The following is a 16,275-nucleotide window of genomic DNA, read 5'->3' on the forward strand; positions in this document are numbered from 1 at the left end:
AAATCGAACAAAATTATATGCAGATTAGCTCTTTCTTTTCTTACAAAATATAGCAATTCATACCTACTACGACAACTTTGCAAAAACTTACTTATTCTGTGCCTTTCCAATTTTGTCGCTGTACTATAGTACTACAAGGCAGCTTAGGCAACAATTAGGAAAGTTTTAGAACCATTAGTCTCACAAACTTTCATCTAGGGTGCCTCTGGTGGCCTCTGAAGAGATCTTCTCCAAACCCTCATCTGATGTTCTTGCAACTATGTAGATGAACTACAGTTCTCATAATATACACATTAATAAGGCTCTTTTTAGCTCCACCCTTTTCAGTTCTGTGCTTTATTATGGACTACAATACTCACAATGCAATACTACAGCCCCTATCATTTACACTATCATTCCCATCAAACACAAAGAAACCTCCTACTGGATTACCAAAAACTAAGAAACCTGGGCCAGGCGCAGTGGCTCACACCTGTAATTCCAACACTTTGGGAGGGCGAGGTGAGCAGATCATGAGGTCAAGAGCTCGAGACCATTGTGGCCAACATGGTGAAACTCCTTCTCTACTAAAAATACAAAAATTTAGTTAGGGTGTGGTGGCGTGTGCCTGCAATCCCAGCTACTCGGGAGGCTGAGGCAGGAGAATCACTTAAACCAGGGAGCCAGAGGTTGCAGTGAGCCGAGATCACGCCACTGCACTCCAGACTGGCAATAGAGCAAGACTCCGTCTCAAAAAAAAAAAAATTAAGAAATCTCTTAGTTCTCGTGTTATGAGAACTAGGAGTAACCTGAACTCAGAAGTTGTTTATGAGAGTATAAACTGGTACATTCACTTTAGAAAGCATTCTAAAGATAAACATGTGCACATTCAACAATTACACTCCTGTTTTTATATCCTCATGACATGAACACCAAAGGATAGGCAAACATATTTATAACAGCATTTTTCATAATACCAAGAAATGCAACAACCCAAATGTTAATTACAAGATGACTGTGAGGCCCAGCGCAGTGGCTCACGCCTATAATCCCAGCACTTTGGGAGGCTGAGGTGGGCGGATCACGAGGTCAGGAGTTCGAGACTAGCCTGGCCAACATGGTGAAACCCTGTCTCTACTAAAAATACAAAAATTAGCCAGGCATGATGGCAGGCGCCTGACTAATTTTTGAGAGCTACTTGGGAGGCTGAGGCAGGAGAATCGCTTGAACCTGGGAGGCAAAGTTGCAGTGAGCCAAGACTGTGCCATTGCACTCTAGTCTGGGCAACAAGAGTGAAACTCTGTCTCAAAATAAATAAATAAACAAATAAAAGATGACTGTGGTATATTCACACAACAGAATTTCATACACCAGTGAAAATCTAATGAACTACAGTCAAACACATCACACAGATGAATCTCAGAAACCATGAATTTTAAAAAGGAAGTCGCATAAGGCCATATGTAATAAACTACCATATTTGTACACTGCAAAGAAACCAGTAAAATGAAACATTATTATTTAGAAAAATAACAATGTAATTTTATTTATTTCATTTTGAGACAGGGTCTCTTGCCCAAACAGGAGTGCAGTGGCACAATCACGGCTCACAACAGCCTTGACCTCCCAGCTCAAGCAATCGCAATTCTCCCAAGTAGCTGGGACTACAGATGTGCACCCCCACGCCCAACTAATTTATTTTATTTTTTGTAGAGATAGGGTTTTGCTATGCTGCCCAGGCTGGTCTCGAACTCCTGGGCTCAAGCGATCTTTCTACTTTGCCTCCCAAAGTGCTGGGATCACAGACATGAGCCACCACACCAGGACCCATGGTAATTTTGAAAAGGAACAATGTTTAAAAACAGTTTAGTGGGAGTCAGGGAGATGGACTGAGGAGTACACATTTAGCTTCAACAGGACTGGTAAAGTTATAGTTCTTAAGTTGGGTAATAGTAGGCTTATTTGTTTCATTAAGCTTTAAACATACTTGTGTGTGTATGTGTTTTGAGTGTGTATCATCTAGAATCTCTGGAAAACTAACATTCCAGCTAGTCATAAGGTGATGTTCCTGATAACTAGGAACAATGCCAAGGAATAAAATCACTTTATTATTACTATTTGATAACTTCTGTAGTAAGAAAATGACAGGTGCCTCAAAAAATTAAAGCAAGGGGTGGGTAAGGGAAGTGAGTGTGGCTAAAAAAGAGCAACATGAGGAATCCTTATAGTGCTGAAAATGTTCTTTATCTTAACTGTATCAACATAAATACCCTGCTTATGCTATTACACCATCGTTTAAAAAGATGTTACCATTGGGAGAAACAGGGTTAGGTGTATATTAGATATCTTTGTGTTATTTCTTCGAACTGCATGTAAATCTACAACTACTTCAAAATAGAAGTTTACTTTTAAAAAACAACAACAGAAACAGGTCCTTTTAGTCCTAGATTTCTCCACCTTGGCATTATTGACATTTTGCAGCACCTAATTATTTCTTGTGGGTCTGTCCTGGGAATTGAAGGGTAGCATCCCTGGCCTCTATCCACTAAATGCCAGTAATGCTAGTAATGTGCCTCCATTTGTGACAACCAAAAATGTCTCCATACATGCCAAATGTCCCCAGGGTGGGAAAATTGCCCCAGTTGAGAACCAGTGCTCTAGTCATAAAAGCCAAGAAGAGATATGAAAATGTTCCTAATTGAAGAAGATGAAAGAGATAGAACAACTAAATGCAATACTTGATTCTGGACTGAATCCTGTCCTGGAGGGTAAAGAATGCTATAAAGAACATTATTAGGCCAATTAACAAAATTGAAATTAAACGGTAGATTAAATAAAAGTATTGTATCAATATTAAATATACCTAAGTTGGTAACTGTAGTGTACTTATGTAGGAGATTACCGCTATGCTTAGGAAATACATACTGAAGTATTTAGGGGAAAAGGATCATGATGTATGCAATCTACCACCAAACGATTCAGAAAAAAACATATAGAAAGATATATACACGTGAATAGTATATATATGTGTGTTTATGCATTTAATGAATATATTGACATATATAGACATATATATCTACATAGTAGGTGAATCTGATTAAAGAGTATGCAAGTGTGTTCTTTGAACTGTATTATTTCTGTAACTTCGCTGTACGTTTAAACTAATTACATATCAGAAGTTGTGGGGTTTTTTTAAGCGGAAGAAAAAAAAAAAACTTTTGGCTGGGCACGGTGGCTCACGCCTGTAATCCCAGCACTCTGGGAGGCCGAGGCCAGTGGATCACGAGGTCAGGAGATCGAGAAACCCCGTCTCTACTAAGAACACAAAAACAAAATTAGCCGGGCATGGTGGCGGGCACCTGTAGTCCCAGCTACTCCAACCTGGGTGACAGACCGAGACTCCGTCTCAAAACAAACAAACAAACAAACAAAAAACAAAAACAACCAAAAAAAAAAACTTTATAAATCCTAAAGGCAGGTTTCACAGCAGTAGTACAGCATAAGTGATAAATATCCCAAGAAGATAATGACTACTAACGGGACAAATTCCTACTTCAACCCCAAGACATTCGTTGGAAATAAATTATCTACCTTCAGCCTCTCTCTCTCTCTCCTTCCCTACTTTCTGGAGGTGACCCCCTGAACAGTGCGGGACAGAAAATTAATCTAGCCCATTAAAATAAAAAAAAAATTAAAAATACCCCCATCTCTAGGAAGTGACTCAATAAACATACATCCCCGCTTGATTTCTCCACAAATCGCTGAGGCATCTTCATCCTCAACAATTAAGAAGCAAAATCGCGGAAAGCATACAGTGTTTCAAAGAAAACCACTTATCCGCTCAGCTGAGCAATAACGTTAAGTGGACTAGAGAAGAGACAACATAGAATGTCTAGGAGGACTCAGTAAAAAGGAAAGACTAAAAAGAGATAAACCAGGAGCCAGTCTGAGAGAGGTAGAATGCGTGTGCCTGCCAGAAAAAAAGTATTCCAATGAGTGCGAGTGTGTCAGCGGGAGAGGGGTAGCTCACCTGGCTGTGGTAAGCAGAGGGTGCTGAGTGCCCACCAGCTTCCGCACCTGCATAGCGATGTTGCTGAGCTCGTCGCTCAGCAGGCAGCGAAGGCTCATGAAGGACGTGGGGTACCCCACGATCTTCTCCGCCTCTGACACTACCTGATTCCAGTGGGCTGGGGACTTGGAGGACTGACCACGCCAAGAGCCCACCGAGGAGATGGTGTCGAGGGACGGGGACCACCACAGGCGACGCGGGGAACCCGAGGCTCCGAGATAACGGGGCAAGTGCAACAGCAGCTGCCGAAGGTTCATGGTTTGAGTCTGGAAGGGTCTGGGACCTGGGGGTATCCAGAGGTGGCGCGGGAAACAACGCAGGGGCAGAGGAGGAACTTGCAGTAACTAAAAGGAAGCGGCAATTCTTGACCCTCAGAGGAGGGTGGCTTCCTGGAGCAGTGACCAGAAACGAACTTTAACTGCTGCTTTCTGCGGCCCAGTCTGGGCAAACAACAGCCCCAGCTCAGCACTGCCCCCGGCCACCCGGGGTAGAAACCACAGCCGCTGCCTATGCGGAGGACACCATATTGGAGGCATGGAATGCGGCCTGCCGTAAAGACGGAGGCGGGTTGTTAAGAATGCTCTCTACTTTACGGCGTACCCGATAACGCCCCCGAAGGGGCGGTGCTTTGGAGGTGAACCCGGGAAGGCGAGACGAGGCGAGGCTCCTCCCACCCCTCCGCTCTGGGCCAGCGAAGGTCGCGGGTGTTAGGGATCAGTTGTGGGGGACGAGTGGTCCCTCTGCACACAGCGTGTGGGCCGAGTCTGGATTCATTAGAGTCCCCGGCGCCCAGCACTGAGTCGCATGCATAAGTATTGGTGTCACGAACAAGGGTCAGACCCTGGCTCGACCGCAAGGAAGGGCGTCGGGCGGAGGCACCAGTTCCTTCCGGAAGCCTTTCGTCGCTATAGCCGCCAGCCCCTGGAAGTGGCCGTGGCCGGGCGTGAAGGCGGCTCTTGGGGCTGCTTGCCTCCTGGAGCTGGGGCCACGGCTCAGTGGTGGAACGCCTAGTTGGGGCGTGGGGCTGAGCCCTCCTGCCCTCACGGCCCAACCAGACGAAAAGTGGCGTGGTGCGGCGGAAAGGGATCCCAAGGAAAGTCCTCGCATCCAACTTCGAATTACCGGCCTCGTCTCTGAGCCCTGGGAGAAACAGCGGTGCCTCCTTCCTGAGGGTGCGGAGAGGAAGAATGAAACGGTGCCTGCTCCCTGCCTCTTATCTTCCCCTTTATGCCTAGCCTGAGCTCAACTCCAGGAATCAAGACTATCGCTGACTGGAATGCTTTTCACATACTAGTTAATGTATTACTTTATTTAATCCTCAGAACAGCCTCATTAAGTAGATAATATTAGTATTCTCCGTGTTTTGTATGAGGAAACTAAGGTGCAGTGGAGTCGTGTAAGTTGCCTAAGACCACACTACACAGGGATGTGAGCCCAGACAATCTGGTTTCAGAATCCGTATTCTAACCAAAAGATTACACTGTCTAAATAATAGGCTCCCATCCACTCTTTTCTCCTTATTGCTGAGAGGAAACAGCCAATGTGATTATCTTTTCAGTAATGCTGCCTTTTTTTTTCCCCCCCGAATGTGTCTAGGATCTTACCTCCTTTCTTATCACCTAAAACAGGTGTTAACCGTTCTTAATAAAGGATATATTATCCACTCTTAAAAATAGTTTGTAAAACTCTAAAACTTTCAAAATCCTTCCAAATTCATGGCATTTTATTTTTATTTTTTATTTGTTTTTTGAGATGGGTCTGAAAACTCTGTCGCCCAGGCTGGAGTGCAGGGGCGTGATCTCAGCTCACTGCAACATCTGCCTCCCAGGTTCAAGCAATTCTTGTGTCTCAGCCTCCCAAGTGGCTGGAACTACAGGCGCCCGCCACCATGCCTGGCTAACTTTTGTATTTTTAGTAGAGACAGGGTTTCACCATGTTGACCAAGCTGGTCTCAAACTCCTGACTTCGGGTGATCCGCCCACTTCGGCATCTCAAAGTGCTGGGATTACAGGTGTGAGCTACCGTGCCCGGCCTGTCAGTATTTTTTTTTTTTTTTTTTTGAGACGGAGTCTCGCTCTGTCGCCCAGGCTGGAGTGCAGTGGCCAGATCTCAGCTCACTGCAAGCTCTGCCTCCCGGGTTTACGCCATTCTCCTGCCTCAGCCTCCCGAGTAGCTGGGACTACAGGCGCCCGCCACCTCGCCCGGCTAGTTTTTTGTATATTTTTAGTAGAGACGGGGTTTCACCAGGTTAGCCAGGATGGTCTCGATCTCCTGACTTCGTGATCCGCCCGTCTCGGCCTCCCAAAGTGCTGGGATTACAGGCTTGAGCCACCGCGCCTGGCCCCCTGTCAGTATTTTTTAAATGAGCATATGCATAATACTGTACCAGCCTCTTGAGCTACAAATAAAAATTGGGACTTAAAAACAAAGAGTAGTTGTTCACTTTGCAAAACAAGATGATTCTTTCTACAAAAGATTTAGCTTCATACTCTTCCTTCGGCAAGTTTTCCTTATGATTTAAATTTTTTATTTTTTTACAAAAATTCAGTTTAGGTATAACTTTTCAGGGACACATTTTATTTAACGTGAATTGTGATTATAAGTATTAAACACAGTATATGCCCTCAAAGTAAGTAAGCTGAAGTTTGAAAATAATTCCTGTGAAAGAGATAAACTCTTGGCAACAAAATTCAGGTCTGTTAGGAGATGAAAATAAATATGGAGAGTGAGATACTTTACCATTCCCGGAGATGAAAATAAATATGGAGAGTGAGATACTTTACCATTCCAAAAAGTTCCAAGGCCAGAGCTTCTGGGTTATCCAAGGTGAAAGAAGTCATGAAAATACAAAGAGAGATAGAGACTAATGTGATACATTGTGCACCTGAGGCTGTTTCTTCAGCCTCATGGTACCTTAAGGGTAACTTTTCATGCAATTTCCTCAGTAGCAATTCACAGCATGTACTTTAATTTCTCCACAGAAGCCAAGTGCATTATTCTCTGGTCATACTCTATTAACCAAGTTTTTGATTATTCATGGGACTCTGGGTCCCATTTACTTTAAATAATCAGCACTTTCCTTTATACTTACAGTTAAAAGATTGCATTATACTTAATGATAATCAGTTTTTAGAAGGTTAAAATGGTATTTGTTCTTTAATCTCCCAGATAAATATGTTATTCCTTAGAGTCTTTATGATTAAAGAAATTTCTGAATTGCTAGTGACTTTTGGAGGAACAGGGAGGGGGAGTATCTGTGATTCTGCCCTTCCTCTGCCACTGATAATAGTTATTTTAAGGATGTCTGTGAATGTGTGCATAAAGAAAGAATACAGCAGGATTTCTCAGCCTTGACATTATTGGCATTTTGGACCAGATAATTCTTTGTTGGGGGAAGTGGGGGCAGTCCTGAGTATTGTACGGTGTTGAGTAGCATTCCTGACCTCTACCTACTAGATGTTAGCAGCACCCCTTTGCAAGTTGTGACAACCAGGTATGTCTCCAAACATTACCAAATGTCTGTCCCCTGGAGTGCAGAATTGCCCACTGGGAAATGGGAGATGCTGAAAGAAAAAAACAGTGTCCATCCATGACATTTACTCCTACAAAGCAGCAGAAGAGGTAGTCCTGGGTGAGAGTAGCCCTGCAGGTTACAGAGTGGTCACTCCACAATCTATGGAAACTTTCAGCCACACTCAGGGACTTCCCCTTGGCATCGGAGTTGTTTTGGAGACAGCAAGCTGACCAAAAATGATCACAATTCCTCCTCTATGTTTTTCAGGATTCTGAAGCTTATACCAGTAGAACTCACTTACTGGCCACTCTGCATTCTACTGACCTTAAAAAGAGTAAGGTCATATTTGATGTCCTTTTATTTGGCTGGAAATGCAAGCCAACCTTGGAAAATACAAGGTCTTAACAAGGATAGTGATGCTGTGGGCGTTGGTATTTCCACGATTAGGTGAGTGGAAATAGATAGAGATATTGCAGCCACCCTCCTTCTGTCAACCTCAATACAATCACCTATTGTTTACCCTGAGAGTTCTTCCAAAGGCAGATGAAAGCATTGTGGTGTATCTTGGGCCAAGATGATAAAAGGAGGCAAAAATCCAAAAGTTTGACCACCTACTTGGTTAGCAGGCTATGGAGATGCCACATAGTGCATTGAGAATGCAAAATGGTACGTGGCAGCTATGGAAGGGAATTTGATAATCCCTAGCAAAATTACATATATATTGCCCTCTGCCCTAGAAACCCACTTCTAGGAAAATATCCCAAAATATAAAATGACTTAAGCACAAGCTTATTCATTGCAGTATTATTTGTAATACCAAAAGATTGGAAACAATCCAGATAACCCCAAGTAAGAGTTGGTTGAACAAACTCGAGTAAATCTACACAGTGAAACTATGCAATTGTGAAAAAGAATGAGGGCCATTTCTTTACACCGAGGTGAAATGATCTTCAGAATATATATTAGTGTAAAAAGAAAAAACCCAAAGTGCAGAACAGTAGATGTGCTTTTTTTTTGTAAGATAGCTAAGCTACAAATGCATATTTGCATCTATTTGGAATAGGAGGAAAAGTGGAGGAGACAGGCATGGAAGCTAGACTACTCTGAATATACCTTGGCTCTATGGTTTTGATTTTAGAATCATTTATGTGTTTTACATTTTCAAAATAATTTCAAATCCAAAAGAAAATTACAATTCCTAAAATTTGAAAACAAATAAGCTAAGTGTATATTAAGTTGGTGGCATAACCATACCAAGTAAACACTTTAATTACTTTAGAAAATACTGTTTTCGGCCACGCACAGTGGCTCAAGCCTGTAATCCCAGCACTTTGGGAGGCCGAGACGGGTGGATCACGAGGTCAGGAGATCGAGACCATCCTGGCTAACACAGTGAAACCCCATCTCTACTAAAAAAAATACAAAACACTAGCCGGGCGTGGTGGCGGGCGCCTGTAGTCCCAGCTACTTGGGAGGCTGAGGCAGGAGAATGGCGTGAACCTGGGAGGCGGAGCTTGCAGTGAACTGAGATCTGGCCACTGCACTCCAGCCTGGGCGACAGAGCAAGACTCTGTCTCAAAAAAAAAAAAAAAGAAAATATTGTTTTCACTGTACAATCATAATAGAATATATGCTCAGGATAAATAGAACAACAAGGATATCTTAAGCGTTAGTCAATAATCTTATTGCTAGTTGAAATACAGATAATATTATAGTACTTTCAAACTATTCTTGTATATTATAGGTAAAAAGAATACTAGAGTTTTTAGGAACAGTGATTTTCAGAGTAAGTAGAATGGATGTAATATTAAAGTTGAATTAGAATATGAACTTATGATTCTTTTCTTTAAAAAAAATGTATTTCTTATATCCCAGTAAGAATTGTTAGGGGAAAAAAAGAAGCATTTTACTTCCTGTATCCCTTGGAAAGGCCTAGAAGTAATGACAATCTTGTAATAATAAGCACCTTTAGCATTCACTTTTTTTTTTTTTTTTTGAAACAGAGTCTCGCTCTGTCACCCAGGCTGGAGTGCAGTGGTGCAATTTCAGCTCACCACAACCTCCACCTCCTGAGTTCAAGCGATTCTCATGCCTCAGCCGCCCGAGTAGCTGGGACTACCGGTGCATGCCACCACATCCAGCTAGTTTTTTATATTTTTAGTAGAGACAGGATTTTGCTATGTTGGCCAGACTGGTCTCGAACTCCTGAGCTCAGGTGATCCACCTGCCTCAACCTCCCAAAGTGCTGGGATTACAGGCGTGAGCCACCACGCCCAGCCACATTTTACTTTCAAAAAACATCATTTCCTTTGAAAAGAAATGAGGCTCTTTGGAGGAATGGCAGATTTTTGTCTGGGGCAAGACATGTATATGATGAACCTTGAACATCTTGTGCCAGAAGTCAAGAAAGCTATTAAAGTCCAAAGGGACAGGTCAAAGGCACAAAGGGATCAGCATAAAGGAGTTCCCACTGGCTGAGAAGAGGACAATCTGAGCACCCAAAAAAGTAAGAACTACAACTGATTGGAATTCATTGATTACATATAAATCGATGAGTTTATTATTACATATAACTGGGACAACATTCTGAATATTTGCAATGTCAAGAAAGAACTGAGCATTTATCCTTCCTTTCCTGTGTGAATTATATTTTGTGATGTCTTAGCCTGGCTTACCCCCTTGAAAGTTGAACCTGAGACAAGGGCTTACTTTTAGGTAGTTTGTTTTGGACAGTGATCTCAGGAAGCAGAAGTGGATGACTAGGGAGAGTGAAACAGAGAGAGTCAGTACAAGGGTGTTATCTAGTTTGTCATCACTGTGGGCAATGAGGCCTTGAGCCATGTAGAATATACTTCATAATTGTCAGCTTGATGCAAGATAGCAGTTATTTATCAGCTCCTTTCTCCCATTGGTCCAAGTTTCCTCCTTGGGGCCTGAGCCCCCTCATACTTCTAAGCTGTCATGTGTGAGTGCTAGGCAAATGTCCCTCCTTTGTAGTGTCAGAGGAACTCAGGGGCAGAAAATGAGATGTATGTGATGCAGATGAGGAGAGGTGCTCTCAGGTTACACCTGCAGGAAGCAGGTTGCTGCATCAATGGCCTTAGTAAAAGGTGGGCTGAGAGGATGTGAAACTGGGAAAAAGCCACTTCTAATGGGGTAACCAGATGTCCAAGATCGATGAAGGAAAGTTCTACTTTATAAAAATAATTACATCAAATAAAAGAGAAGTGATAGAATCAGGAAATCACCATTTTACAATTCCTCATGAATTAGTTGATTTAGGCAACAATTATCAAAATGTGAGGCTGATGGGGAACCCTGCAATGAAGGTCTCAGGCTAACACCACCTGCAACTATTAACCAATCTCAGTGTCACTACGAGTGGGGAGTCCACCCATATGTGCCTCCTCCTGTGGTGCTTTATGAAGTACATACCACCACCTAAGAAATATTTTAGCTTAAACAGTTGAATCTAAATCTCATCAAGTCTTCAGGACTAACAGAAACATAGGAGAGGTAGAAATAAGTAAAATGGCATCACAAGGAAGCCAATGGACAAATTCAGCCTGTGGGATGGTCTGCAAGCCAACTGCCTGGGTCTCTTCAACAGGACAAGGGAGGAAGAAGGGAGTAAAGGGACTCCCCTAGATTGAAAGATTTTTTTTTTTTTTTTTTGAGACAGAGTCTCGCTCTGTCGCCCAGGCTGGAGTGCAGTGGCCGGATCTCAGCTCACTGCAAGCTCCGCCTCCCGGGTTTATGCCATTCTCCTGCCTCAGCCTCCCAAGTAGCTGGGACTACAGGTGCCTGCCACCACACTTGGCTAGTTTTTTGTATTTTTTTAGTAAAGACAGGGTTTCACTGTGTTAGCCAGGATGGTCTCGATCTCCTGACCTCATGATCCGCCCTTCTCAACCTCCCCAAATGCTGGGATTATAGGCTTAAGCCACTGCACCTGGCCGATTGAAAGATTTTAAGAGGTAAAGCAAACCAAGTGTAATGTGTAGACCTTGTTTGGATTCTCATTCTAACTAACTGTTAAATGTAAGTTTCAAGACACTCAAAGAAATTTGAATATTGCAAAAGACTTGTTAATTTACATGTGAGTCTATAAGAAAATGTTCATATTTTAAAGTGATGGATACTAATGTATATAGGGATAAAATAACAGTGCCAGGAATTTGCTTTAAGACACTTCAGGAAGGGAAAAATAGATGAAAGAAGTATGTTAAAATCTAAAAAGTTGTTCTAGATTATGGGCATATGGTATTCATTATACTTTTCTGTTGTGTGTATTTTTGAATATTTTCTTTTTTTTTTTTTTTTGAGACGGAGTCTCGCTCTGTCGCCCAGGCTGGAATGCAGTGGCCGGATCTCAGCTCACTGCAAGCTCCGCCTCCCGGGTTATTGCCATTCTCCTGCCTCAGCCTCCCGAGTAGCTGGGACTACAGGCGCCCGCCACCTCGCCCGGCTACTTTTTTGTATTTTTTAGTAGAGACGAGGTTTCAGCGTGTTAGCCAGGATGGTCTCGATCTCCTGACCTCATGATCCGCCGTCTCGGCCTCCCAAAGTGCTGGGATTACAGGCTTGAGCCACCGCGCCCGGCGTTTTGAATATTTTCATAATGAAAAAATTTAAAAGACAAATAAATATCCTCATCACTATTCTACAAATGGAAATAAGTCAGATGATTTGCCCCAAATCGTAAAGCTGGAAAGTGGTAGAGCCAGAATTAAATCTAACTCATCTCATTCATTCCCCTGTATTCTGTTGCCTTCAAAACTAAATGCACTTTGGCAGAGCACAGTGAATCACACCTGTAATCCCAGCACTTTGGGAGGCCAAGGTGGGCAGATCACGAGGTCAGGAGATCGAGACCATCCTGGCTAGCACAGTGAAACTCCATCTCTACTAAAAATACAAAAAATTAGCCGGGCGTGGTGGTGGGTGACTACAGGTCCCAGCTGCTTGGGGGCTGAGGCAGGAGAATGCCGTGAACCCGGGAGGCAGGGCTTGCAGTGAGCTGAGATCGTGCCACTGCACTCCAGCCTGGGCGACAGAGCAAGACTCTGTCTCAAACAAAACAAAACAAAACAAAACAAAAAACCTAAATACACTTTGTTTATTTTTTCACTTATTTTCCAACCTCAGGTATACATAATTGCTTCTTGACAAAATTTCATCATTGGTCCATGCATTGTTCTTTTTGATTGTATCATGGTGGTAGCCAGATTCCAAGATGGTGCCCAATGATCCCTGCCTCCTGATAGTCACATCCTGAGTCCCCTTCCACATTGTTCCAGGGTTGGTTTGTGTGATCAATAGCATCTAGCAGAAATGATGGCATGTCACTTCTGATATTAGCTTTATAAAAGACATTGTGGCTTACATCTTGGGCATTTTTTTACACATTCTTTCTCTCTTGCTCTCTTTCTCTCTCTCTCTCTCTCTCTCTCTCTCTCTCTCTCTGCTTGCACTGCAGGGAAACCATCTCAGGAGTAGCCCTGTAGTGAGGAACTGAGCCTCATACCAACAGCCACATGAATGAGCCTTCTTGAAAATGGATTCTCTAGCTCCTTCAGAGACTGCATCTGTGATTGACAGCTTCACGATTACCTCCTGAGAGACCCTAAGCCAAAAGCACCCAGAGTCCTGACCCTAGAAACTATGTGAAATAACAAATATTTAAGTTGCTAAATTAGGTAACTTATTATGCTGCAGTAAATTACTGATACAATTATCTATTAATCTTTTTATAATTTAATATATAAAGTGAACTTGCCACTAACACAAGAACTAGAATATTAATCATAGCTTACTTCTATCTATGTGACCTTTCTCCATCCCTTTCCCCTTACTTACCAAACTAAAGTTATCTTTATCCTGAATTTTGTATTTGTCATTCCCATCGCTTTTCAAAAATATAATTTAATAATATATATATTCCTAAAATATGTCATTTAATAGTGGTTTGTTAGTTTTAAGTTTAAAGTGAAGTTTCATGATAGACGTAATTTTCTGTGGCCTTTTTAATTTATTCAACATTATTTTGCTGAGATTCACCCAAATCATACATACATAGTGGCAGTTCATTTGTTTTGACTATTGTATAGTATCCATTGTGTGACTATACTACTCTTCATCCACTCTCCTGTCAGTGGACATTGGGATTGCTCCGGGGTGTTTTCTATTACAACAATGCTGCCATGAACAGGTTTACAAATGCCTCCAGATGCACATAGCAAGGATTTATATCTAGCATTGGAATTACTTGGTTGTAGAGTATATGAATGAGCCAAACAGCTTTCCAAAGTGGCTATACCAATTTACGCTTCCACCAGCCGTTTATGAGAGATCCTCTCATCACTTGATATTGGCAGATTTCTTAAAATTTCTACACAAATGGGTATAAAACAGAATCTCATTATGGTGTAGATATGCATTTCCCTTATCACTAGGAAGATGTCTGAATGCACTTTCCATATTGTAGATTAGACCTCAAATATGGTGTGGGAAGGTACGACGAATTCTTTATTACAATTGTTCTCTTTGGTTTAATTTTTAGGTCTTCCCATCTCAGATCCTCCCTCCTCATATCACAATAGTCCTTTCTCGCCATTTCCTTTAATGTTCTGAGTGTTTGACCTTAGAACAACTGTAGTTAGGGAGGAAATGGACCAAGACCTACTCTCCTTTTTTGTAATTTCTCTCCCTACAGGGCAGCAGTGTGGAATTGACTTGTGGAATCGACTAGTGGTGCTGCTAGTTAATTTCACACTAGGATTAGCTCAACAGGGGAAGAAGTTGATCCTTTTCTTTTACAAAGGCTCTTTCTGGGGGACTATTTTCTTTTAGAAACTTAGAATAAAAAGAAAAATCTGCTGAGAAGGTTTTTACTTGAATGTAGACAGTATTATAAAATAGCCATGTAGGTTCTAAACCTCTGTCCTGAATTAACTGTATGATCAGAGGCTAGTTACTTAACACCCTGAGTTTAAAATTACTTATTTGTAAAACAAAAATCGACAATCTCTTGAGTCCATTTAAGTGCCAAAATGTTTTTATTCCATGAACAAAATTAGCTAGTAAACTGACTTGTTCCTTAAGGTAATTTCATCTTCTCCACTTACTTGCTTCCTACCAACCTAATTGATCTTGGCATTAACACAGGTTAAAACTTGAGGCCCTAGGCTGGTCACGGTAGCTTCTGCCTGTAATTCCAGCACTTTGGGAGGCCAAGGCAGGAGGATCATTTGAAGCCAGGAGTTCAAGACCAGCCTGGACAACAAAGTGAGATCCTGTCTCTACAAAAAATTTACACACACACACACACACACACGATTTCAGACAGGGCCCTGTCATGCTTCTTGAATCAATATGTTTGCCACTGCATCCCCAGAACTCAATACTATATCTGCCAAAGAATAGGCACCACATAAATATTTGTTGGTCAGCTGAATGAATAATGAATGAACAAGCTAGGTCTTTATGCTCCATTCCCGTTTCCCCTCTACCATCATACTCAAAATCAGAAGTACTTGAGTTGTACTTTACTTATGATGAGACAATCAGGAAGCACAGAGTAGAGAATGTCTCCAATACTGCAAGTCTAGCTGGCTCTCCTTTACTGTTTAAATGTTTCTCATCAATAGCAAAGTAACCACACCCAGTTGATCTCTGGGCTTGAGGACCAGGTATCAGTATTTTTCAAATACTCTCCAGGAGGTTCTAATACACAGCCAGGTTGAGAATCGCTATTTTGGAAAAAAATAAAACACTCTACTCTTTATTTCTGTTACTTTTTGTTGGCTTTCTCTCTCTTTCTTGTTTCTGCATTTCTTTCTTTGCTCCTTTCTACTTTATTTTTAAAGAAATATTGGTCAGACTCCATTTTCTAGGGTCCTAGAGAAATTCTGGTAGATCTGTATATAGAAAACTCTCTGTTGCATAGAAGGTATATATAGGTAATATCAGGTAACAGGGAGGGATGAAGACATACAGCATTTATTACATGTATATGGACTGATAACTTCAAATTATAGAGTTGTCAAGGCATCTTGTCAGTAACTGCTGCCCTAGAGTAATAAATGTAACCCCTAAATTATATGACAGTATTCCCTTTGTCTTAAAATATAATTTCCTCCAAATTGGAAAGTGTTTCATTCAGGTGAAAGTGTTTCTATGGGTGAAAATAATAAATCAGTTTTGTCAATTCTAAGAAATCATTTTTCAAAAATTCAGTGAAAAAACTCGTGTTTTTTTCTGTTCGAGGCATTCTGTTCATAAGTTCAATGACCAATTCAGTTAAGTCAATTTGAAGCCCCATGTAGACTCACCCTAATTTCGTTCTAGAAATAGCTATTAACAGTCCCCCCAAATTAAACTCACATATTCAAAGACTATTATGATATGGCTATAGGTAAATGGACCTTTAAAAACTATTTCTTAGGTTGGGCACGGTGGCTCATGCCTGTAATCCCAGCACTTTGGGAGGCCGAGGCGGGCTGATCACCTGAGGTTAAGAGTTTGAGACCAGCCTGACCAACATGGAGAAACCCCATCTCTACTAAAAATACAAAATTAGCCAGGCGTGGTGGCACATGCTTGTAATCCCAGCTACTCAGGAGGCTGAGGCAGGAGAATCACTTGAACCCGGGAGGCGGAGGTTTTGGTGAACTGAGATTGTACCATTGCACTCCAACCTGGGCAACAAGAG

General features: G+C 41.9%; 1 protein-coding gene and 1 long non-coding RNA gene across 5 annotated transcripts in view; one reads left to right on the forward strand and one right to left on the reverse strand.

Moving 5' to 3' along the window:
- PDSS2 (decaprenyl diphosphate synthase subunit 2) overlaps positions 1 to 4,605 on the reverse strand; it is a 300,729-nt gene extending 296,124 nt beyond the window's left edge. For all 4 annotated transcript variants that reach the window (XM_050786749.1, XM_050786748.1, XM_050786747.1 and 1 more), the window contains exon 1: positions 4,010 to 4,605. In XM_050786749.1, the coding sequence (XP_050642706.1) occupies positions 4,010 to 4,305 (296 nt within the window). In that variant the 5' untranslated portion in view covers positions 4,306 to 4,605. The remainder of the gene's footprint in view (positions 1 to 4,009) is intronic.
- On the forward strand, positions 4,552 to 13,549 carry LOC126952328 (uncharacterized). The gene is made up of 3 exons (XR_007724842.1): positions 4,552 to 5,243; positions 7,830 to 8,009; positions 13,042 to 13,549. It is a non-coding gene; the product is annotated as an uncharacterized LOC126952328 (long non-coding RNA).
- Positions 13,550 to 16,275: the final 2,726 nt, after the last annotated feature.

This window comes from Macaca thibetana, chromosome 4, assembly GCF_024542745.1.
Source record: "Macaca thibetana thibetana isolate TM-01 chromosome 4, ASM2454274v1, whole genome shotgun sequence".
NCBI classification, from domain to species: domain Eukaryota; kingdom Metazoa; phylum Chordata; class Mammalia; order Primates; family Cercopithecidae; genus Macaca; species Macaca thibetana.